The 26,852-nt window shown below is 41.3% G+C and overlaps 1 protein-coding gene across 2 annotated transcripts in view; it reads left to right on the forward strand.

The window, feature by feature from the left end:
- The window catches only part of NFATC3 (nuclear factor of activated T cells 3), a 111,234-nt gene that overhangs the window by 32,526 nt on the left and 51,856 nt on the right, over window positions 1-26,852 (forward strand). Inside the window, exons 2-4 of one of the 2 annotated variants that reach the window (XM_075281780.1) lie at window positions 9,877-9,924; window positions 19,455-20,565; window positions 22,500-22,662. In XM_075281780.1, coding sequence (XP_075137881.1) covers window positions 9,918-9,924; window positions 19,455-20,565; window positions 22,500-22,662 — 1,281 coding nt within the window. In that variant the 5' untranslated portion in view covers window positions 9,877-9,917. The remainder of the gene's footprint in view (window positions 1-9,876; window positions 9,925-19,454; window positions 20,566-22,499; window positions 22,663-26,852) is intronic. The other variant, XM_075281779.1, reaches the window with a different exon arrangement.

Consider the following 26,852-nt stretch of genomic DNA (forward strand, 5'->3'; position numbering starts at 1 on the left):
GCTGATGTGAACGAGCCCTTATACTGTAGTATATACGGTACTAATAATGTAGATTACAAACTTTATAAGTGACACCAGTTCTAGTAGAAAATCAAAATCTAGGTAAATTCACACTACCATTTGAAGCCTGTTGTGATAGTGTTTTTTTTTTTTTGTTTTTTTTTTTTTTTTTTTTCTTTCAATGGATCCTATCATACCGGAAGGTAGATGGACACTGATCTTAAAGGGGCTCTATCATTTGAATAACTTCTTTAATTTTTTTATTGAGATGAAGGGAAAGCGCAGTTTGCAGTGTTCAGCATGGTCAGTGTAAAACACAAGGAGGGCGAAACATTAGCAGTATATAGTTAGATATGTGTATGTAGTTAGTGGCGGGGAGGATAGAAGCAGATTGAAAATGAAGCAACAGTTGTTCTTTAAGATAATTAAGTGTCAAATAGGAAAAAATGGTAATCGCATACAGCTTTTTTTCTTGTCCTACTGCTAAGATTGATGTTCAGTTTTTATGTGTCAAACTGATGGTATGCGAAAATTCCATAAACTTGTTTTCACAAGTGTAAGATAAGAATTTGGACTTCATGTTTTATCACGTAGCTCCATTCTTAGACTTCTACTTCTGAACTGTTCTTAAACCCTGTTTTTTTTTTTGTTTTTTTTGTTTTTTTCCTTTAGTAAGTCCTTTATTTTTGTTTGTTTCATATATTCAAAAAATTCTACCCTTGTGTGGCTAAACTACCAAGTAAGGCAAATATTCCAATCATTTTGATTTAATTAATTAACAGCTTCACGACCAACCCCTGTAGATTAACGTCGGCGCGGCTCAGGCTCTGTGCCGTTCCAACGTTAATTAACGGCCCCTTCTAAATTTGGGGATCGGGTCTCCCCAAGGGTCGGGAGCCTCGTGAACCCAGCACTAATAGTTGCTAGGGTCCCTGGAGACATGATCAGGACCTAGTAGATTCATTAGTGAATGCGATTTTATTCACTATTTTTTTCTATCTGTTCACCATGTTTGTTTTGTTGGCTATCTTGCATTTTTGAACTATGATGGAATAAAAGTTGCGTTTTAACATACCCTAGTTGAGCGGATCTTCTATATATCATTACTTGTTCAAGCATAGCCTCAGAGAGTCGGAGGCTCGGGTAGTGCACCTCGAGATGTAATACCGTATATACTCGAGTATAAGCCAACCCGAATATAAGCCGACCCCCCTAATTTTACCACAAAAAACTGGGAAAACTTATTGACTCGAGTATAAGCCTAGGGGGGAAATGCAGCAGCTACTGGAAAATTTCAAAAATTAAAATGGTCAGAGTTTTTGGGTGCAGTAGTTGCTGGGGAAGGGGAGGGGGTGTTTTGGTTGTCTGTCTGCCCCTTCCCTGAGCTTGAGGACTGGGGTTTTTTCCCCCCACTTGGAATTCAGCCTGGCTGAATATAGGGTATCTGCAGTGCTCCTATTAACTCCTTTCCAAGGTTACAGGAGCACTGCAGATAGACTATATTCAGTAGACTGGGCACTTTCAGACACAGGGACACCTAATGTGTATGTGTTTCACAGTCATTTTCTACTTTTGTGTCTATTCTAGGGAAAGGAGGGATTTAGAACTTTAAATTTATTTTTTTCCCACTATTTTATGGGAGGTTCTATACATTGATATTGCTGCTGGTCATAAAAACTGTGCTGAAAAATTCGGCTTATACTCGAGTATATACGGTAACTTCGATACTGGTGAGCAAGTGCATATATTCTTTTATCTTATACTGATTAATTTTTGTGAAGCACTCTTAGGCTCAAAATGATAATACCCCTTGATAAATTCTTTAAGGGGTGTAGTTTCTAAAATGGAGTCACTTTTGGGGGTTTCCATTGTATTGGTTCTTTACGGGGCTCTGTAAATGTGACCTGGAACCTGAAAACTATTCCAGCAAAATCTGCCTTCCAAATCCAAAATGCATTCTACCCATTTTGAGCCCCGCCATGTTCCCATACAGCAGATTATGATTACATATGGGGTAATGCTGCGTTCAGGAGAAATTGTGTAACAAACTTTGAGGGGCTTTTTCTCATTTATCCTCTTGTAAAAATAAAAAAAATTGGACTAAATTGACAGTTTATTGAAAAAAAAACAACTAATTTTTCATTTTCACGTCCCATTTTGGTAAATTTTTGGTATCATTGAACACCTGGGAGGCCCTGTAGAAGTTGATGCAAATTAAGCCATCCGCTGCGCCATCAATCAGCATTAGATCCAATTCAGATATTAATTTTTCATTTACACATCCCAATGATAATAAAATCTGTGAAAAGGCCGCTGGGTGAAAATGCTCACTATACCCCTTGATGAATTCTGTGAGGGGTGTAGTTTCCAAAATGGGGTCACATTTTGAAAACTGCGGGGGGGGGTTTTTCCCAAAATTTCCAACAAATTTCCTTTTTTTTTTTTTTTTTTCATAAATATAAAAATATTGATCAATATTTACCACGAACATGAAGTATAGTGTGTCACGAGAAAACATTCTCAAAATCACTTGTATAAGTTAAAGCGTCTCAAAGTTATTACCGCATAAAGTGACACGTCAGATTTGAAAAATGAGGACTGGTCAGCTAGGTACTTTTAGGCTTGGTCTTGAAGAGGTTAAGAAAAGTCTTCAAATCAGAGGCAGAACCCTGCCAAATAAAGGGTTGATATACCTAGACCTAGACTTATAAACAATTTCCATATCCCACAGCCCCAGGAAAAGATTTGCTTACGAGGGTGCACAAGTCACTCCCAAAGTGGTTCCCTGGAGCTGTAGAAAGAGGCAGTCCCCGAAAACAAAATAGTTATGGATCAATGCAAAATCAAGTAAAGGGATAATAAACTCTACTAGATCTAAATCAAGGTTGATCATCTCCAAAAAGAATCTGGCAGCCCTCCTCCCGTGGTCATGGCATATCGACATATACAGTATAAAGCCTCGACATCACACGTGACCAAGAATACGTCGACGTCATGTGTGTACGAGGGCAGTTTCCACACATTTCTGTAGATAGAAATCAACAAATATTCATATCCTCTCACACAACTCCCCCCAGCTGCCAGAAACAATTGGTTGTCCAGGATGAGTACCTGGATTTTTGTGGACCTTCAGTAGAAGGTAAATTTTTGGTATCATTGAATGATCAACTGGGAGGCCCTGTAGAAGTTGTTGCAAATTAAGCCATCCGCTGCTCCATCAATCAGCATTAGATCCAATTCAGATTTAAAGGGATTAATCCCGTTTGAGTTAATCCCAGTTTTCATTGGTATGCAAAATAGTTCTCTTGCAGCACTGGGGGTGGGCCCCAGCGCTCAAACAGCACTTGGGGCGTCCCCAATGCTGCGAGAGAACTCTCCAGCGCCGCCTCCATCATCTTCTGGAACGGTCTCTCTTCGTGCCTTCTTCCGGCTGGCTTCAAACTTCTAGGCCTCGTGCAACCGACTGCGAATGCCCACCGGCCACAAGAAAATCGCCGCTTACAATACTGTGTAAGTGGCCATTTTCTTGTGGCCAGCGGGCATGCGCTGTCAGCTAGGCCCGAGACCTAGAAGTTTGAAGCCAGCGGCAGAAGAAGACGCGAAGAGAGGCCGTTCCAGAAGCAGATGGAGGTGGCACTGGAGAGTTCTCTCGCAACATTGGGGACGTCCCCAGTGCTGCGAGAGAACTCATTTGCATACCGACGAAAACTGGGATTTACACCAAACGCCGACCTGGAGTAGACATCTAAAGGTAGTAGAAGAATAGCCTTTCTTAGGGCTATTCTGACGTGGTACCCAGAAAAAAAGGCATTTTAATGATAGAATCCCTTTAAAGGGATTTTACCATTAAAACTTTTTTTTTTTTTTGTGTGGATAAGACGTCGGAGTAGATATAGACGTGGTCTCCGCTGCGCCGTTCCTTAGAAATGCCGGTTTTTACCGGTATGTAAATGAGTTCTTTCGCATCGATGGGGGCGGGCCCACCGCTGCCAGAGAAGTGTCTCCAGTGACGCCTCCTCCTTCGTCCACAGCGTCATCTTCAATGTTTTCTTCCCGCGCAGGCTCGTAACTTAACAGGCCTCGGGCCTTGAGCAGAGCAGACTGCGCAGGCCACGGTGAAAATGGCCACTTGCACAATATTGTTAGCGGCTATTTTCCCGTGGCCTGTGCTCCTGCGCAGTCTGCTCAAGGCCCGAGGCTCCACTCGAGGAGAACTCTGTTGATTTCATAGCTCTCGTTGTTTGCGACAAATTAGATTTTCTTTTTCCAGGCATGTTTAAAATTGGCAAATTGCCAATTTGGGTTAAAATGGGAAAATCCAGTGTGTCAGCACTGCCTGGAGCAGAACAGATAATATGCAAATGCAGGGCACAATCCAACTGAGGGTTTACACAGACTGCAGATCTTGTTTTAACTAGTCTAACAAATATATCCACAGCAGCACAAGATGACATAGGGGGAAATGTTGTGATCGGCGACATAAATAGAGAGAAATTCTGGAATAACCAGAATGGACTTGTTACTCTACCTCGTCCATAGTTGACGTGCCTGTATTACTGCTACTAAAATGTTTTTTAAACAATAGTTTGCGAGCAAATAATTCTAAATCCTTAATTGCTGTAAAATGGTTACATTTAGCTCTGGGTAAAAAAAAAAAAATAAACCCATTCCCATAACTTCCTTTTGGGGTTTCATCAGTACATAATAAAGACTTATTACCTTTTAATGTCTCTTTGCCCATTTGACCCTGTTAGTAGCAATCCCTGTTTTGCGCTTGATGGAAGGAGTGCAGTAAAGAGATTCTTTGCTATCTGAAATACTTCCATTTCCTGATTCCATACGACTTCCTAAAAAATGATCCCCACATGATTCTTCTGATAAGTTGGATCTAATTGAATTGGAGTAGGATCTGACTTCAGTATGTTCCTTCTGAAAGAGCCACTTAGGGATTTTCAGAATCGGAAAATCTCCATGGTCACATTGAAATTTCTTGACCTTAAAGGGGTATTCCAATGAACATAATCATATCTATATTTGTAGATAGTTAAAGTTAAACATTTTTGCAAATATAAGTAATTAAACCTTTTGCAAAGTTTAAAAGATTTTCTCTAAATATCTTGTTGTTGTCTTGATCGGTTGCCAATGGAAACGACCACAAATACAGAAACTTTCTATGGTCTGGGACTTGTCAGGAACCTAGCTATGGTTTTCTTATTGTTGAAGGGTTATCAGGAAGTAATGCAAAAAAGAATGAACATGAGTTAACCTCTACAGCCTCACTACGTCTGCTAAAGGGCAAACCCTTTCTTGATGGCTTCCTGTGGGGGTGGTGCTCTTCATCCCAAGTATAAGTGTAAATATAAACACTGTAAGAAAAAAGTTGCGGGGGCACTCGCCCAACCAGAATAACTGTATAAAAGTTGTCTGTTTTTCAAACGAATAAAAATCATTTCGGAAGAGGTAGTCACACGAAGCATAGGAAGGCAACAGCCGTTTTGAGCTATATCCAAAGCCCCTTTTCAAGCCATATGTGTACACGTGTCACTCACTACCTCTTGAGTACAACTTTTTTTCTTATTGTGGTCATCAGGAAGTGACATTACATGTATGAGAAGATATCCCGGCCACAATAAGGAAATCATGGCTGGGTTTCTGGTCTTAGAAAGTTCCTACATTCATGCTCGTATCCACTGGCAACCGATCAAGACAACAACTTGTGACCACAAGACATTTAGAGAAAATCTTTAAAACTCTTCAAAATGTTTAATTACTTATATTTGCAAAAATGTTTCAATTTTAATTATCTACAAATTTAAATATGGTTATGTACATGGGAATACCCCTTTAAGGTCTTGATTTCTTTTTCCCACTTGGTCAGTTCAATATCCAGAGATTTATCAAAAACTTCAATATCCGGCTCAGAAACACTTTGTTGAATTTTATCCCCCAGTTAATCAATTTCCTTCTCAATTGACTCTAATGCTTTCCAGTCTGCTCCAATAAGAAGCTCGATTAAGATGCTGGAGCACTTAGTCAGTCTCCTCCCACCTAGTAATAAATGTATCTTCAGCTTCTAAAATTGGAAAAATCTGGACCCTGAGACCTCTAGGAATAATATCTCGATGCAGGTAATTTTCTAAAGAGGCCTTATTCCAGCACAGTTTAACTTCACGTGTTTCTACATTATACACTGTAGAATTGCCAAAATATAGATCCCAATTGTGAGAGTCAAGTTTTGTCCCTCTTTTTATAATCCATTAGACTTGGGGATTTCTCTAACATAAATAAATAATTACTGTATAAGCCGAGTTTTTCAGCACATTTTTCATGCTGAAAAAACTCTCCTCGGCTTATACACGAGTCGGGGTCCACAGAGCACAGAAAACTGGAAGGACCTGGAGGGGGGAGGTCCTTTAGTGTTACTGCTCTGTGATTGGCTTGTCATGAGGTCACGTGACTGTGATGTCATCAAAGGTCGTGTAGCCTGTAGGATCACTAATATGTGAGACACATGAGGGTACTAATGAAGGACCTTAATTATGAAGATACCTAATTATTACCTCCATATGTCCCACACATCAGGTAACTCCTTATGTGAGGCACACAGGGGGGTTAATGTGTGGGACATGATGGGGTTAACTGCTATTACTATGAGGCACATGGCGTCACTGAGCTGCATTGCACATGACCAGACTTTTTATCTGCAATGGTGCATTTCCCCCTCCCCCCTCATCGGCTTATACTCGAGTCAATACGTTTTCCCAGTTTTTTGTGGTAATATTAGGGGTCTCGGCTTATATTCGGGTCGGCTTATACTCGAGTATATATGGTAGACCCACACAATACTCCAAAGGACAAATAAATCGAGATGCTCAAAAAAACAAACAATGATGCACACAAAAATCCAAACGAGCAAATGAATAATTCAAAAATGTTAATTTATTAATAATGCATATAAATAAGCAACATAATTATGGCAAAAAGACAGTTCAACACTGAAGACAACTAACTTGTAGAAAATAATCTATTCCCACAACAGTGGGAGAGACACATGAAGAATTAGATAATACATGAGGGGAAAATACTACACTTAGATGTAAGATATGAAAGCCACATGGTTGCCAATACCCAAGTAATTATTTGTATCTCCAAAAGTGTAAACAAGATAATGAAGAGTGACAAAGAGTGACAATCTGAAACAGACCCTAGTTATCACATTAGTTATAGAGATTGTAATTATTCATTAGTGTTACAATTTTTATAGGGAGATAGAAAATTATGTTCTTTTGTTAGCCCATATTTAATTTATATGTACAAAATTGGTCGGCACATTTATGCCATTTTGGCTTTTCTTTAACTCTTTCACTAGTAAATACATAATGTATGACGTGTGAATTCATCACATCTTGCAGTCCATTTTGTTTGCAGAAAGGGGTTGCTTGTCCTTAGAGTTTAGTGGCAAATTTTTTCTGCAAAGTTGTATATATGAAATATTAAAGGGGTTGTCCCACATCGGATACTCACCAGTCTTCGTTGCTATAAAATCTTCTGTCTTCCGGCTTTGTTGCGTCATTGGTGGGCGGGGTCACATATGCAAAGCCAAGCGGCGAGATGCCGCTGGCCCTGCGTACGCGCTCCTAGACCAGTCTAGCCTTCACAATGCGAATACAGACCCGACATCCGCCTCTCTCTATTACAGCAGATGCCGGGTCTGAATTCGCATTGTGAAGGCTACACTGGCCTCACCATCTATGAGCGTGCACGGCATCTCGCCGCTTGGCTTTGCATATGTGAATACAGACCCGGCATCCGCTGTAATAGAAAGGCGGATGCCGGGGAGTGTAGACGCCGACACAGATGCACAGACGCCGGCACAGATGCCAGCAACATCGCTATGCTTCTGCCCTGCATGAAGCCAGCAGCGGCAGAAGCGATGCTGTTATTCCGCTCCCCCCCCCCACCCGGAATAGCAGCATCGCTCCTGCAGCCGCTGGCTTCATGCAGGGCATCTGTGCCGTCGTCTAACCCTCCCCAGCATCCGCCTCTCTATTACAGCGGATGCCGGGTTTGTATTGGCGGCCCCTTCCCCCACAAAGGGTAAACTACCCCCCCCCCCCTCCAGGCTCGCTCCCGTGCACATAGCCCCTCCTCTCTCTCCCCTCAGAGCAGCAGATACATCACTTGACTTATGACCAGATGAGTCAAGGGATGTGTCCCAAAGAAATGAATAAAGTGATATAGTGGACAAACAAAGCAGTTTTGCTGAAGCAATGTATTTAGGAAAAGTCTTACATTCACATTAACAAGCAGTATAGATAGTATCCTTGTGATGGGACAACCCCTTTAAGCTAAGCTGTGTTTTGTTGTTTGTTTTTTTTTATACGGTATGCTGTACAATCTCTAAAAAAAAGGTAGATTTTGGTATCACAGTCAGTTTGCTATATGCAGTATGGTTTTTTTAAAGGGATTCTATCTAGAATCCCGTTTTAAGTTAAACCCAGGTTGGAATAGCCTTAACCCTTTCCTCACATCCGCCGCATGTCGGGTGTTTAACTATGGCAGCTGCCCGGGAGTCGGGCAGCCGCCATAGCCGCCGGGTGTCTACTGTGTTACACAGTAGACAGCCAGCGCTAATGCCTCCAATCGGTCTGGGGACCGATCGGAGGCATTAACCCCTCCAGTGCCATTTTCCCAGCGGCGCATGGGCGCCGCCATTTTATACTTCATTGATGTTGACTTCGTTATCTCCACTTAATGCCATCTTTTATCAGCATTTCTGTGACCACCTACTACGAATCTGTTCAATCTGCCCAGACTTATTGTCAAACAACTACTACGTTTTATTTTGTATTCAATCTTATTAATTGTGTTCTAAATTGAGATGTGGTCTTGTTTTGTTTTGTACTATTTTGTTCACAGTTCTTTTGCACTTGAAAAAGGGCAATTATAGCCTGAAACGCGTTGTGTGTTGAACTATAATAAAGAGGTTTGATTTTCAACTATCTGGTGAAGCGCAGTCCTTACTTTGGTCCTTATGCATATTTCCTTATATGGCTCTATATACAGCCTTTTTTATGGGGCGAATTGTGTTCTATACTATATTGGAGATCATCTGACATTATCATCATTTCATTCAGCTTTTATTTTTACACTACTCTACATATTGGATGGATTTTTATGGGATAAAGGATCAGGCATTCCGTGCAGTAGTTAGGAAGCTCTCAAAGAAAGGTGGACCTGGGAAATGCAGATTTTGCTGGTGAATCAGACATTCATACGCTGCATAGTAAGACTGAAAATGTAATGCTGGGGAAAAAAACCTTTAATGCATTTGGCTAAATACTCATGTTGCAGAAACACAGCTTTTTTTGTTGATTTTGTTGTGGGTTTTTTTTTTAGCTGAAGTCAATGTCTCTAAAAGGAATCGGAAATACTGTATATATGAAGTTCCTTATACCTCTCCCTTCTGCTCAATCCACTCCTGCCTTTGGCTCAAAAAACTGCAACGTTTCCACAACGTGGGGCTTTAGCCTACTAGTGATTTCAGAAGCAGGGAAGAGCCTCTGCGTGTATAGGAACTGAAACTATACTTATTGTGTGTATAGGCTGTCCTATAGCAATGCCCAGAACGTAGCTTAGGAGAGTTTACAGGCTTTTCTCTTGCCTTTGCTTAGTAAATTTCTTCCTAGTATTCCAATAGAAATGGTGAATTATTACTGCATACCAAGTTCAGATACTCAGGAGAGCTGCCAGGTCCTCTGAGTATACATTACTAGATCTTTTTGCATTGTTTATAGGGTCTTGTAAAATACGTAGATTTTGGTTGCATAACTCGGTTTTCAAAGAAAAAAAAAAATCTATTTTGCATTCCTGCAGTTTTGACAGATTTGTGAAGACATGTCCGTGTAGTCCTAGGCATGTGTGGTATGTATTAATTCTGCTCATTTTGCACTTATTTTCTAAGGCACTTTTTATATGCTAGGGGGTTGCTAGCACCATATTTATTTTGGAAAATATGAGTGTGCATGCACTTTTGTTTCAAATAACTAATGCAAACTTGCATGATGGCTGTTGAGTGTAAATTGAGTAGTATTTTTATAGACCCATGTTGTATTATGTTATTTTATGTTAACACAATCCCTTATAAATGTGGTGTGTGTGTGTGTGTGAGTGTGTGTGTGTGTATATATATATATATATATATATATATATATATATATATATATATATATATATATATATATATATATATAACCATTTCCCTGCCACTCACATATTTATACGTCTGGCCAGAATTTAGCTCTTATTCATTTTAAAGATGAAAATCGAAGCGATTCGCTGGTGAAAACACTATTTGGCATTAAGATCCCAATACAGATCTGAATTCCCAACAGCATTTTTAACAGCAAATCACAAATCAGCAAATTTGTAAGACCTGTCATGATGATCTTCTCATCTTTAAAGATTTTCATCTTTAAAATGAATCCAAGCTCCTCTTCATAGCCTTAACAAATCATATCCTTAGATTAGGGGCTCTAAAGTGATAAAGTGAGAAAATGATAAATCCGTCATCCAGATTGCAGCACATAGAGTTACACCAAATACAACACATACACAAAGACATTGATAAAGTTTCTCTCCTCTCCATACCTGATCTTTACAGAGATAAAATACGCCAACCACCGCTCTGAAATCCATCACACACTAAAATAATGGCAATCACAATTATCACTAGTAATGAATGTGATTAGAGATGAGTTAATGTGCTTGATCGAATACCTCGGCCGCATAGCTTCCGGTGCAAAAACACTTCCAGGGCTTCGAAATTGTTACTGCTCCTCCTACCTTCCCTGCTGCCGGGAGCTATGCGACTGAGGTATTCGATCGAGCATATTCGCTCATCTCTACTAGTGATATGTCAATTTTTTTTTGTTTTGTTTTTGCACCCACAGTACAAATAAAACACCTGGACTTCCAGTAAATCATCATATCTAGAATTATGGATCTCTAACACCAGTAATGATGAACCGCAGGAACTTAGGAACTTCAGAGCTTGCATCAATAATATGTGAGCAATAAAACAGCCAATCTGAAACCGACCCTAGAAATTACATTAGTTAGGGGGCGTTCACACTACCGTTGGTGTCCGTTATGAAGATGTCCGTTTAAAAGAAAAAAAAAACGGACACCATAAACGGACACATTAACTGATGTTAGTGTCTGTTTTTTTTAACTGATCCATTTAATGGATCAGTTAAAAAAAAAAAAAAAAAAAAACGGACACATTAGTATCAGTTAGCATCAGTTAGTGTCCGTTTTTTATACTGTCCGTTTTTTCTTTATTGCTGTTTATGCTTTCTGAGCATGTGCAGAAAATAAACAGACAGAAAATAACGGACTGTAACTGATGGCCATCAGTTACTGTCCGTTATATGTCTGTTGCCCATAGACTTCAATGTTAAATAAAAAACGGACACTTTCTGTCCGTTTTTTCAAACGGACAAAAAAATCCTGCATGTGTGATTTCTCTGTCCGCTTGAAAAAACGGACATGGTTGTTAACGGACCCTTAAGGACACAAACGGACACAAACTGACAACAGATGAAATCCCATTGAAATGAATGGAAATTGTAACGGACACAGCTAGTGTCCGTTGCTAAAATCTTGAACGGACAGTAGCAACGGACACTGCAGTCGGACACCAATGGTAGTGTGAACGCCCCCTTAGTTATGGAGATTATACTTATTCCTTAGCGTTACAATTTTTGTAGGCGGATAGAATATTATATTCTTGTGTAAGCTCCGATTTAATTTACATGCGCAAAAATGGTTGGCACAATTATGCAATTTTGGCTTTTCTCCTTTACCTGTAAATACATTATATGTAATGTATGACGTGTGAATTCATGACATCTTGCCGTTTTTTGGAAAGTACATTTTGCTTGCAGGAAGTGGTTGCTTTTGCATGCACTTTAGTGGCAAATTTGATTTTTTTTTTTTTGTGCAATATTTGTAATCTGTTGGCGGCAAAGCTGCTTGAAGGTGGCTGTATATATGAAATTTAAGTTGTGCTTTTATATACGATATGCTGTGCAGCCTCAATAGTTAGATTTTAGATCAGTTTGCTATGTGCAGTATACATTTTTAATGTATTAGTGAATAACCGCAAAATATTGCTTGTCTACTTTATATGTTTTGTGTGTGAATGTACGATTGAATAGCGGTTTTAGGTGCAAATATATGTTTGCATGGCTATTGATAACCCATTCAGACGCACGTAATTTTCAGGTTGTCTACTTACAAGAAATACAGTATATAGGGTTTAGTGGTTCACTTGTTTTTCTGGGTGTATTGACTACATTTAAAAGGATGATATTTTACTAACATTTCTCGCTTCAAAGCAGACTTTTGTTCCTTCTAGTTTTGGTTATTTTATGAAGACATATGCATGCTTGTGTAGGACTTAATGATATGAATGAACATTGCACGTGTTGAACTCTTATGTTTAGGAGATTTGGTGCATATAACTTTTTGTTTGCATTCACTTTTATCAACTAATATAAATTTATTTGCAGTTTTTTCTAAAATGAACAAAGAAATAAAAACCCGGGATATCTATAGAGCACTACTGTGTGACAGTAAAGAAAATCCAAATACAACAGTGGGCAAAATTGTGGACACGGTGCAATTTTTTCATTATATTTTAGAAAAAAATGGCTTAAAACACAATAAAATGAGATATAAATCTTGTAATAAAATGTTTTTTGAAAACCTATAGTAAAAGTTAACAAAGAGAAACAATTCTAATGCAAATTTGATATTAAAAATTAAAATTTCATCCTAAATATATATTTAAACCGTTTTGATGAGCACTGTACATTGACGATGATTTGGTTAGTAGCGTGTTGAATAACCCTTGGCATTAATTACAGCTTTGCATCTTCTAGGCATTGTTTCCACCAGATTTTCTAATTCTTCCTTACTTATAATGTGGAACCAAGAATTAATTATGGTCTCTATTAATTCTTGTTTGTTCTTGGCATGTTTTTTGGCCACGATCCGCTTTAACCTCGACCACAGATTCTCGATGGGGTTAAAACCTGAGCTGTTTCTAGGCTTAGACAGCAGTTCTACATTGTTTTCACCAAACCACTTCTTGCATAGTTTCGCAGTGTGGCAATGGCGCTCCATCCTGCTGAAAAATATAACTGTTTCCTGAGCCAAATAAGTCTAGAGCCGATGGCAGCATTTTAAGCTTTAGAATGTCCTGAATGTATCGTGCTCCATTAATTGACCTGAATTCTGCCCACACCATTCAAAGACATGCATCCCCATACCATGACACTCAGAGGATGCTTCATTGTTGGAATTAAACACTCAGGATTGTAATCCTCCCCCTTTCGCCTTCGTACATAACGCACACCATCACTACCAAACATTAAAATTTTTGTTTCGTCACTCTACAGAACTCTTTTCCAGTCCTCAATCATCCAATTAAGGTGTTCCTTTGCCCATTCTAGCCTTTTCCTTCTTTGAACTTCATTAAGTAGTGTTTTTTTCCAAGGAATTCTAGCCCTAAGGCCAGTATCCACAAGTCTCCGGCGAACTGTTCGATCGGACAAAGAAACACCTGCATTGGACAGAACATTGTTAACCCCTTCCCGCCGATGGCATTTTTTGATTTTCGTTTTTCATTTTTGACTCCCCTCCTTCTAAACCCCATAACTTTTTTATTTCTCCGCTCCCAGAGTCATATGAGGTCTTAATTTTTGCGGGACAATTTTTTCTTCATGATGCCACCATTAATTATTCTATATAATGTACTGGGAAGCAGGAAAAAAAATCAGAATGGGGTGGATTTGAAGAAAAAATGCATTTCTGCGACTTTCTTATGGGCTTTGGTTTTACGGCGTTCACTGTGCAGCCAAAATGACATGTCCCCTGTATTCTGTGTTTCGTTACGATTCCAGGGATACCAAATTTATATGGTTTTATTTACATTTTGACCCCTAAAAAAATTCCAAAACGGTGTTAAAAAATTTTTTTTCTAAAAGTCGCCATATTCCGACGGCCGTAACTTTTTTATACATAGGTGTACGGGGATGCATAGGGCGTCTTTTTTTGCGGGGTTGGGTGTACTTTTTAGCTCTACCATTTTCGGGAAATGTTATTGCTTTGATCACTTTTTATTCAAATTTTTATCAGAATTAAAACAGTGAAAAAATGGCGGTTTGGCACTTTTGACTATTTTTCCTGCTACGGCGTTTACCGAACAGGAAAAATATTTTTATAGATTTGTAGAGCGGGTGATTTCGGATGCGGGGATACCCAACATGTATATGTTTCACAGTTTTTAACTACTTTTATATTTGTTCTAGGGAAAGGGGGGTGATTTGAACTTTTAATACTTTTTATATATTTTTATATTTTTTTTTACTTTTTTTTTTATTTTTCTTTTGCATTTATTAGACCCCCTAGGGGTGTTGAACCCCAGGGGGTCTGATCACTAATGCAATGCATTACAATGCTAATGCATTGCAAAAAAGCATCATCTCTTTTGCAGGCTGTATACACCAGCCTGCAAAAGAAAGAATTTGCAGACCGGCTGGGAGCCTTTAACAAGGCTCCCGGCTGTCATGGCAACGGGGGGTCGGCCCTGGAGCATGCTCCAGGAGCCGGCGATCCCTGCCAAAATGGCGGCACCCATGCGCCGCCGGGAAAATGGCGCCTCCAGCGCCTTTGACAGCAGCGCCGGAGGGGTTAATGCCTCCGATCGGTCCGGGGACCGATCGGAGGCATGAGAGCCGGTTGTCTACTGCTTAAAGCAGTAGACACCCGGCAGCTATGACAGCCGCCCGGCTCCCGGGCAGTCGCCATAGTTACAGACCCGACACGCGCCGTACTATTACGGCGCATGTCGGGAAGGGGTTAATGTCGCTGGAGGTAGATTTTCTGTTCTGAAGAGCCAGTTGAATAATTCTTCTGTCTTTTGTTGCTGATGTTATTTTTCTTCTTCCTTTCCCTGATTGATTTTCAATAGTTCCAGTTACTTCAAAGCGCTTGCACAACTTTCGGACTCCGGATGCCGTGACTCCTTCGCCTATCTTGACGGCTACTTGTTGGAAACTGTAGCCTTCTTTTCTTAAAGTTATAGCAGTAGCATGCTTTTTTGGTGACCGATCAACTCTTTTCATGTTTAGCTAATTCCTAAACTAAAAATTGATACCAAATTCAGTGTCAAAACTCATAATTATTAAAAAATGTATTTTTATTAGGAAATTATTTACCGTATATACTCGAGTATAAGCCGAGTTTTTCAGCACAGTTTTTGTGCGGAAAAAGTCTGCCTCGGCTTATATTCGGGTCATTACGGTAATACCGTAGTTACAGACCCAACATACAGACACAGGGGCTGGTGCTGGGCCGCAGCATCTCCACGCTCCTGGCAGAAGTACCCTAAGTACTTCTGTAGTTTGACATGAACAGCATCGCCATGGAAATGACGATTTTTGCAATGTATTGTAATGCATTGCATTAGTGATCAGACCCCCTGGGGTTAAGACCCCTAGGGGGTCTAATAAATGCAAAAAAAAAAAAAAATATAAAAAAATAATAAAAATTCAAATCACCCCCCCCCCCTCCTTTCCCTAGAACACATATAAAACTAATACTGTGAAACACATACACATTAGGTAGCCCTGTGTCCAAAAACACCCGCTCTACCAATCTATAAAAATATTTTTCCTGTACGGTAAATGCCGTAGCTGGAAAAAAAAGTTGTCTAACTGCCCCTTCCCTGAGACAGTTCCCCCCCCCCACACACACACTTGGAATTCAGTCTGACTATAGCCAGGCTAAATATAGGGTATCTGCAGTGCTCCTATTCCGTCGAGGAAGGGGTGAATAGGAGCACTACATATACCCTATATTCAGCCAGGCTGAATTCCAAGTGGGGGAAAAAAAAAACAGTCCTCAAGCTCAGGGAAGGGGCAGACGGACAACCAAAACACCCCCTCCCATTTCCCAGCACCTACTGCACCCAAAAACTCCGACCATTTTAATTTTTGAAATTTTCTAGTAGCTGCTGCATTTCCCCCCTAGGCTTATACTCGAGTCAATAAGTTTTCCCAGTTTTTTGTGGTAAAATTAGGGGGGTCGGCATATACTCGAGTATATACAGTAATCTATTATTTTTAAGTATAATACAAAATAAATTGTCACCGGCTAAACGTCAGGATCACGCTGGGACCTCAGCTGTTGTAACAATTAATCAATATTGATATAAAACTTTATTTAAAACAGCATAACAAAGTAAAACGTTTAGCAATATCTAATCATTGTTTGGCTAAAATGAAGAAATTCACATACCCGTCCAAAAAGACACGAAACTCAAGAAATTCTTCCGATATCTTCAAAGTTTATAACCCTCCACACACAGTAAACATAACCGTAAACAAGCATAGACTAAAAAACATTAAAGACTTAGCAAAACCATAGAAATATCTACAAGTAAGTTGAAACAAGGCCTCAATTCAAAAACGTGTCCACAATTTTGGCCACTACTGTACATGCAAAAATAAAATAAAATGTGTCTTTATTGATTCCAATTGACAGTAGAAAAGTAGGCTACGCGTTTTGACACTGAACCAGCGTCTTCTTCAGGCCACTAAAACAATAGTACCGTATTTTACGGACTATAAGGCGCACTGGACTATAAGGCGCATTGCCCATGAGCGCCTTATAGTCCGTCTCGGTTCATATATAAGGCGCACCGGACTATAAGCCGCAGTCCGGTGCGCATTATATGTTATTGAAAGCGGCGGCAGGCAGACTTTGCCAGCGGCCGCTTAACCCCCCGCGTGCCAGCCGCTTCTATTGGAAGCGCTCGGCAGGCGAGGAGGGGCTCTATCAGCAAAATCATGCTGATAGAGCCCAACCGTAAAAGTTAGATTAAACTACCCCCCCCCCCCCCCATTTTAAAATAAAAGCCTGAAACAGAATGTGAAACTTACCGAGCGGTGCAGGGTGGGCGGGCATTCAGGCCTCCTCTTCCTCCGATGTTCCGTCCTCCTCCTCCGCCGCTCGCTAACTGATAATGGCCTGGGCGCATGCGCAGTAGCCGTAGTAGAAGCATTATGATATTGCGCATGCGCCCAGGCCATTATCAGATCGCGAGCGCCGGAGGAAGTGGTCAGGACATCGGAGGAAGAGGAGGCCTGAATGCCCGCCCTGCACCGCTCGGTAAGTTTCACGTTCTGTTTCAGGCCGGCGTGACAGCAGGGCTGCCGGACACTTCCCATTCATTTCTATGGGAGCCGGCATGCGAGCGCTCCCCATAGAAATGAATGGACTGCTTTTTTCCATTCATTTCTATAGGGAGCGCTCGCATGCCGGCTCCCATAGAAATGAATGGGAAGTGTCCGGCAGCCCTGCTGTAACGCCGGCGTGTACGGCTGTGATACACGCCGGCGTTCCGTAGTGTGAATGCACCCTTACGGTGCCTTTTATGTATGTATGGAAGCGGCACTCAGACTTTGCCGCCGCTTCCATCCATATATAAGGCGCACCGGACTATAAGCCGCACTTACGATTTCTGAGGAAATCGTAGGTTTTTATGTGCGCCTTATAGTCCAGAAAATACGGTAGTAGAAAATACACAAATAAGGAGATTGATCTCATGAACTTTTGGGTGGAGCTCATCGTTAGCGGCTCCGCCCTCCCCTTCAAGCGCTTGCCCTGTGTGCTGATAACATCCACTGTCGACACACGGGCATGCGCTTTCACTATAAGTATAACATTATCCGGACCACTGTAGATGTGATGTTACATCCCCACCCCTACAGCCATTGAGGGATCGCTCTAAGGATCCCCCTGACACACACCACCTCATAATCACGCCCGCCTCCTGTGATGCACGAGGCATTGGCGTCGCCCAGGTAGTTTATTTAGTTCTGGCTGTCTAGCGGGCTAGCAGATTCCCATGCTCTGACAGTTCAGGACAGTAACATCCTCTGATATAACTTATTGCAGATTTACCCTCTACATGAACTTTTGATCGATTTAGTGTACTATAAGACTACTGTCTCAGTTTTTACTTGTTTTTTATCATCCCCACCAGCAATGGGCTATTTTTGTATATAACATTTTTGGGACATTATAACTTTTATCCTGCTTTGAACTTGCAATAGACTGTATTTATATTATTTTTAAGTTCTGGCAATCTACTTATTTGCGTATTTTCTACTACTATTGTTTTAGTGGCCTGAGGAAGACGCCAGTACAGACCTGAGCACCATTTCACTGCTTATACAAAACGGAGCCCAATTCAGCAGATGCTGGACGACACTTTTAAACATAGGCAACTGTAATGCTTAGGGCTGGCGCTAAATAGAAAGTAACAAGTATGGTGGAAACTGACAGTGTAGGGATGAAGACACAACTACAAATCTATGCACTCTTTACCCTGCCAGCAGTAGAATCCTAACACAATTGTGTGTGTGTGTGTGTGTGGGGGGGGGGTGTGTGTAAAGTTTCTCTTCTGTGCAAAAACAAAATCCTGACATTCCTAAATGGTAAATTAATCTAATTAATTTATCATTCCTCCCTAAGCATGAGTTCACACAGTGTAGTTCGATTTTTGTTGCAGTTTTTTTTTTTATTTTTTATTTTTAATTGAAGCATCTAGTGACACACAATGAAGCAATGTAGCTACATTGGATGGATTGGAAATCGCAAAATCAATAAAATCCAAAGTAAAGAGACTTTGATTGGAAGAATAAACACAACTGCAAGAATAACTTAACAGAACTGGACCATGTGAACCCAGCTTAACTTAAATTTCTGGTTAAATATCAGTATTGCCAGCAAAATCATAAGGCTAAATAACAGGTTATTTGACAAAGCCTGCCCTATATTTGCCAATGTGGTTTAAGCTGCATGTAGCTCTGTTGTCTTACCCTTATATATAGGTCACTAATTGACCTTGTTTGCATGTTAACTTATGGTTGGGTTATATTATTTTGGTAAATTATGGCTGAGACAGGAATAATTGGTCTTAGTCCCCAGCCATCAGGTTGAGACTTTCGGAAACAGTCATAAGGTTCTGCTCTATGCTATTTCCTTAACTCCTATTGCAGTGAACAGAGGCTATGGAAACAATGTAGTATAGCTGTTTTGTTACTTGTTGTGTTACATTGTTGTTGAGTTACAATTTGTTGTTAATTTACTTTGCTTTAATTTGTGTTACAAATTGCTGTGTACTTGTTACAAAGCTCCCATTCATTTCTGTTTATAGTTATGAAAACAGTTTAGCGCAGTACACTTCCTTTTTCCATAAATTCGGATTATTCCAGTGTCCGCCATGATTTGTCAAGATGCGAGCGGCTACTATCCTGAATACAGGTTGTTATTTAGGTGAATTTTCTTTTAACATTTTACTCTTTCCTTATTTTCAGATCTTCAACCTGATGACAGTGCTTCATTTTTTATCTTCAATGTTGACCAACCTTTATCAGCAGTAAATCAGCCTATTTCTCTCCCTCAGCATGGACATCATCATCCGTGCTCTACACGATCTCCCTCTTCCCGCTTACAAGGTTACAAAACTTATGGCACAAATGAAATGCAGGATTCTAAGTACAGTCCGTCTGGAGGTCCAAAGCCATTTGAATGTCCCAGCATTCAGATTACATCAATATCTCCTAACTGCCAGCAAGATACTGAAACCAATGAGGATCTCCACAACAATTGTTCAGAAAGTGACTACAGTGAAAGACCATCCCGTGACCACCTCTACCTCCACCTTGATCCATCTTATAGGGAGCCATCATTAAGTCCAAGCCCAGGAAGCAGTATTTCTTCCCGGAGCTGGTTCTCAGATGCTTCATCTTGTGAATCTATTTCTCACATCTATGATGATGTTGATTCAGAGCTCAATGAGGCTGCAGCACGTTTCACTTTGGGATCGCCATTGGCATCACCTAGCTGTTCACCTAGAGGGTTTCCAGGGGATGAAACATGGCAGCAGTTAGGCTATGGTACATCTCTATCACCCAGGCAGTCCCCATGCCACTCTCCCAGAACTAGCATTACTGATGAGAATTGGCTAAGCCCACGTCCTACGTCTAGGCCTTCATCCAGACCTACTTCTCCTTGTGGCAAGAGACGACACTCCAGTGCAGATATCTGCTATCAAAGTCCAACTTCCCCTCATCACTCCCCTACACCATCACCCAGTCATTCACCCAGGGGAAGTGTCACGGAAGATACTTGGGTCAGTTTGTCATATACTTCTGTTTCTAGTGCATCTCCAGCCCACTGCTTCCCGGAGACTGCTGTACCATTAAAAACAAGAAAAACCTCTGAAGACCAAAGTGCCACATTGCTTGGAAAAGTTGACCTTTGTGGTGAGGATCAAGGTAATTTATCTCCAACCCGTGAGACTCCTACTGAGGATAATTCAGGTTCTCCCCATTTACTGAAGAAAGACTCTAATGATCAGTTCTTGTCCGTTCCTTCGCATTTTACATGGAATAAACCAAAGTCTGGACATACTCCTATATTTCGGTGAGTACAATTGAATATTGGTATTTGAAAGGGAACTGTAGACAGCATATTATAGAAGAGGAGGCGTTGAGCAGACTGATATACAGTTTTTTGGGAACCTTTAATTTATTCAATGAAATTTCTGCTCTTTTTGTGTTAAGTCAAGGATTGACTGCCTCCTTTACTTCACAACATACAGCAGAGATTACAGTAAACAAGTGACTTTTTTATTCTATATGTTTTTCTAGAAACCTGCACATCAATCTGCACTGCTCTTTCTGCTCTATAACATGCTGCTGGCATACTTGACTGCTTTTTTCATTTGATAGGTTCCCTTTATCACCTCGATGACTGCCTATTTTGGGCCTTTAAGGCAAAACTTTTTTTTGTTTTTCCTTCTATTGCCACATTCCAAGAGCCCTCACTTTTTTTTTTTAATTCAAGTAGCTATTGTGAGAGGTTGCTATTTTATTCATTTTTATTTTATTTTTTTTGCGTGTTGTGGTTTTCAGTACCACCATTTTGTTGTACACAAAATGTTTTGATTGACTTTTTTTAATTGGGGGGGGGGGGGAGTGAGTTAATTTGATTAATTCACCCTTAACCACCTCTGGACCGTTCATAGACTGTATACGTCCGGGCGTTCCCTCTCTTGTTCTGCAAAGACTTACTGGTAGGGTCCTTGCAGTTTCAAGCAGCTGTACGAAATCATGTACCTGCAGAAGCAGGGAGCCAGCTATTACTATAGCCAGAGCCCCTCTAGAGAAGGCAGATTTGGTTTATTACTGTCCGTGCCTTCTTGATTTGCTGTGTACACCATGCTCAATGAGCACTGTATACACAGCTTTCGGAGCCACCATGATGCGGCTCCCCTCTGACTCGGCGGTCACATGAATCGCCAGAACTGTTAGAGCTGCTGGGTCCTAGAAGACCCAGATTAGCTCAGTAGTCATGGTCAGGAGGCTGTATTCCTCCTGTAACTGAGACTAAATGTATCAGCTCCAGTTACAGGGGAAATCATGCCCCACCACAACGTTTTTTCCACTGTTCAATCGTCCAATGTTTACGCCCTTTACACCAAGCGAGGCGTCGTTTGGCATTGACCTGTGTGATGTGTGGCACCCAATCACCTGACCACGTTTGAAGTCCGTGAGTTCTGCGGAGCGCTCCATTCTGCTCTGTCACAATGTCTAATGTCTACTGAGGTCGCTGATATGGAGTACCTGGCAGTAGGTGGCAGCAGAATGCACCTAATATGAAAAACGTATGTTTTGGGGGGTGCCTGTTTACTTTTGATCACATAGTGCAGTTATATTGTAGTGCAGAAAAGGGTTCACCTTTTTACAGTTGTAATTTGTATGTGTTACCTGGCAGAAATGATATCCATTATAGTAACACAATTCGTAATACTCTAGAATAGAGATGAGCGAACACTATTCGAAACAGCCGTTTCGAATAGCACGCTCCCATAGAAATGAATGGAAGCGGCCGCTTAACCCCCCGCGTGCCGGCGATGTCCATTCATTTCTATGGGAGCGTGCTATTCGAAATGGCTGTCTCGAATAGTGTTCGCTCATCTCTACTCTAGAACACTTTCCCAACTTTTTTGGACTCAGCACCTTTGGAAAGAAAAATGTCCCTACCAGAGTGTTGCAGCCCCCCAAGACACCCCTGTTTGCTACGGCACCCCTGTTTGGGACTTTCTGTTCTAGGAATACTGCGAGTGATACAATTTAGATTTTTTGTTTTCCTCTTCTTTGAATTTATTTCTAAAGAATTCACTATATGTAGCACCATTTTGGGTTTTGTAACACACAGTATACTTTTCAGCATGATAAAAAATGAAAAAAACATGGCCAGGTCAAAAAGAGAAACACACTTCTTTACTACTTCTTCCTTTATATCCTTAGCATATTCTCCATTGTCATTTGCTAATAAGTGCCTTTATTCCTCAGGACTTCATCTCTGCCTCCATTAGACTGGCCCTTACCCAGCCATTATGGGCAGTGTGAACTAAAGGTGGAGGTACAGCCAAAGACTCATCATCGAGCACACTATGAAACTGAAGGTAGTCGTGGTGCTGTAAAAGCCACTACTGGTGGTCACCCAGTTGTTAAGGTACAGTTCTTTTTAAAATGCTAGGTTAAAGGAAATAAAACAGAAGTCATCCATTTTTCATCTGGTTTAAGTGCCCAGTTAACTGGCTTTTCTAGACTCTAAAGGTTTCTCCTCATATTCTAATTTCAGCCATATTTTTTAGGGGTTTTTTTTTTCCACAATAAATCCAAAGCTCCATTCACATTCTTAATAGCTTGAACGGTAGAAGTTATGTTTTTCTCTTTGCCTGTGAATGGTGATTTGAAATAGTGGTTACTTCCCCAAAAGGCTGGAACTTTATGTCCTTTGTCTCCTCTTGTAGACAGAGCAGTGGGGGAAGGCTCCTTCTGCAACCAGTTGTCTAACAGCCAGACACAAGAGTGTGAGAAGAAGGTAAGAGGGAATGGCTGATATCTTTTGACACATGCAGAATTATTCTTTCTCAAATTTAAGTGCAATATGAGACAAAATAGGATTAAATGGAGAATATTAAAAGCTATGGCCACCTTTAAAAAAAAATAGATGTTTACTTGTTGTTAGTAAATAAATAATAAAAGTTATGCCAAGGAGAGTTGTCACTATGCCAGAATTTTGAGTTTGCTACTGATACCATGTGTAGTTTCACAATCCTTCACACCCAAATGATATTTTGGCATGGAGTTGGTCCAGCAGTTTAGATGGTAATTGTGCTGTTTTTATTTACCAGCACTGTAAGCATTATTTTTTTTCAACTGCAATTTTTGAGTTTTTAAACCTATAAAACAATACAAAGTTCAAGGCAAATAATAACCAAGAACAGGAGGGAAAGGTCAAACTGCCAGACCCCAAGGAGGGGAAAACCAAAAGTGACAAACAGCACAGCAACAAAATAACAGAGAGGGGGAGACAACAGACAGGCAGAAACAGGAGTGGGTGGGTGGCTTGGGGGGAATTAGGGAAGAAGGTCCAAGATCAAAGGCCACGTAACGCACAGTGAGCATCCCAGGGAAACCAGATAGAATGGAAGTTAGCTAGCCTTAACAACACCCTCCAGGGTGTTGTTAAGGCTAGCATTTAGGAACTCCAGACTCCTCACATCCTTGATACGTGCCAGGAGTCCAATGTCTGAGGGAGGGTTCCCGCTCCTCCAGTGTCTGGCAATAAGAGTTTTGCAGCCGTACAGAGGTATAGGAAGAGTCTGGAAGTCTTGCTACCTAGGTGCTTGGGAGGGAGGTTCAATAAATACAGGAGGGGGGTCTAAAGGAACCCCCTGCACAAAGAGGGCATCTGTCAGGGCTTTCACCTCCCCCCAGAAACCCAGGACAAGACCAAAAGATATGAAATAATGTACCCACCGCAGTATTGCAACGCCAGCAACTTGATGGAAGTGTAGGGTTCAGAGCATGCAGAAGAGCCCCAGTATGATACCAGTGCATCAAGAGTTTATATTGTGTTTTCCTAAAAGTAATACACTGGGAAGATTTTTGAGCATGAGACCAGACAATCTGCCACTGTTCCTGAGAAATGGGGATACCCAACGCCTCCTCCCATTTGGCCATATATCGATGCCGAATAGGAGAACCAGTCGTCTGAGAGACAAGAAGCTGGTTCACAAAGGATATGAGGCCCCTTGTGGAGGTGCCAGCACGGCAAATCTTTTCAAATGACGTAGGAAGGGAGACAAAGTGGACTACCTGAGAGTAATGGAGCCACTCTGCCTGGGGAAGACCCAAGTTAGCCACTAAATAGTCAAAGGGCCTGAGCTCTAACGTCACGGGGCAGTCATATCAGCAATCCGGAAGAGGCCTGCGGAGGACCACATTCGAACCATGGCGGGAGAAAGACTGTCGGGTAAGGGAGGGTTGTACAAAACAGAAACCATGGAGGAGCGTGGGGACACCAGAGAGAATATAGCATTACACGTAGACCATATAGAGCGGGTAAAGCGGATGGGGCCAAGTAGATAGGGGGGGGGGCAACCCATAGGAAAGCATTGGGGTGCATGGGAGCTAGCCAAAGCTTTTCTATCTCCACCCACCTGCATTTTAACTGCTGCGATCCTCCCCAGTAGGGAGATCGGCAGGGGCTGCCATTTGTCTAAGAGGGCCCTTAAGTCGCGAAACAGCCTTGGGTAGTTTGCCGAATAAAAGGTGTGATAGGCTATAGGGCTATACGCGGAGGCCCGCAGCTAATGCCCGCAATTAGAATGCATTCTAATTGCGGGCAAAAAAAACCTTAACCCCTCCCCCCAAAGTATCAAATACCCCCCGGGTCCGGTCCCCACCAGCCCCATAGCCGTAAAGTTGCAGGCCAGCTCCTGCGTGGCGATATCGTAGGAGCCGACCTGTTCTGGTGACAGCCGGGAGCCTACTGAAGGCTCCCAGGCCTGTCACTGCTATATTACTATTGCGGCTGGTCCATGACCATCCGCAATAGTAATGTATACTGTAGAATCTCCCATAGACGGCAATACACTTGTATTGCCGTCTATGGGACTTGCAATCAAATGATTGCAGGTTCAAGTCCCCTAAGGGGGGCTAATAAATAGTTTAAAAAATAAAAATAAAAAAAGCTTTAAAAAAAATTTAAGAAAAGTTCTAAATCACCTCCCTTCCCTAGAATACATATAAAAGTAGAAAATTACTGTGAAACACATACACATTAGGAATCCCTGTGTCCGAAAATGCCCAGTCTACTAATATTTTTCCTGCATGGTGGACGTCAAAATCAAAAGTGCTAAACCTGCCGGGTTTTTTTTCACCATTTTGCCTCTGATTTAAATAAAAGGTGATCTAAGCAATAGACATTCCCCAAAATGGTAGAACTAAAAAGTAAATCTGGCCCCGCAAAAAAAATGCTCTATACATCCCCTGTACAGCTGCAGGGTCACCTGTCAATGCGGCCTTGCAGCTGTTGCAAAACTACAACTCCTATATATTAAATATTTTACCATTTTGTGCTTCAATTTTTTTCCCCTATTTTCCCCCTCTAAAACCTAGATACGTCTTATAGTCCAGTGTTTCTTATAGTCCGAAAAGTATGGTAAATGATGGGGGAAAAAAATGTGTGTGTTTGATGCCAAATTGGCTTTAAGGGTCATACCAGTAATTTCAAAACAGCTCTTGTCCACTGGATTGGTCAGAGTCAAATTTTTGAGACCCCCACCAATCACGAGAAAAGACTTCCGGGGCAACACAGTGGCTAGCACTGCAGCCTTGCAGCGCTGGAGTCCTAGATTCGAATCCTACCAAGGACAAAACATCTGCAAGGAGTTTCCCATGCTCCAAAGACAAACTGATAGGGAAAAATGTACATTGTGAGCCCTATATAGTGCTCACAATCTACATTTATAAAGAAAAAAAAAGAGAAAAGGGTTCCATTTCCCCTGTCTGAAAGTAAAGCTGGGTCGAGTATGGATGATGCTCACCCATGTTTTCTCTACAAGACTGCGGAGCACTGTACTCTGCAATTTCCAGCAGTCCTATAGAGATGCATTGACTACATTCCCAAAGTCATAAGGAGCCCATGTTGTCTTATTGTCTCTCTGATTCATTCTCGCCTTGACTATTGTAACTCCTTACTAATCGGTCTTCCCCTTACTAAACTCTCCCCCCTACAATCTATTCTGAATGCAGCGGCCAGGCTCATCTATCAGTCTAGACGCTACAGCGATGCCTCCAGTCTGTGCCAGTCGCTACATTGGCTGCCTATTCAGTATAGAATAAAATATAAAGTTATCACTCTCACCCACAAGGCTCTCCACAATGCCGCACCTCCCTACATTTTTTCCCTCATCTCTGTCTTCCGCCCAACCCGTCTTCTCCGTTCACTCAATGACCTAACACTTACATCATCTATTATCAGAACTTCCCATGCTCGCATACAAGACTTCTCCCGAGCTGCACCTCTTCTCTGGGATGCTCTACCCCGGACAATCAGATTAACTCCCAATTTCTACAGCTTCAAGCGCAAACTAAAGACACATCTTTTCAGACAAGCCTATCACAAATCCTAATGTAAACCCTTCCTAATGTAAACCCTGTACTGTCATTAGAATCCTCCAAATCTAACCCTCCTCTGTTACAGCTCCCATATTACCCCACATGATATGATGCCATTTCAGGCTAACTATATGCCCAAGCACCTTCCACATGTTAAAGGACACGATTGGTGACGGCTCATACAGTTTTATGTTTGTGTAATGACGGTAACCTCTATTACAAAATTGTCTG

Source organism: Leptodactylus fuscus, chromosome 7 (assembly GCF_031893055.1).
Source record: "Leptodactylus fuscus isolate aLepFus1 chromosome 7, aLepFus1.hap2, whole genome shotgun sequence".
NCBI lineage: Eukaryota > Metazoa > Chordata > Amphibia > Anura > Leptodactylidae > Leptodactylus > Leptodactylus fuscus.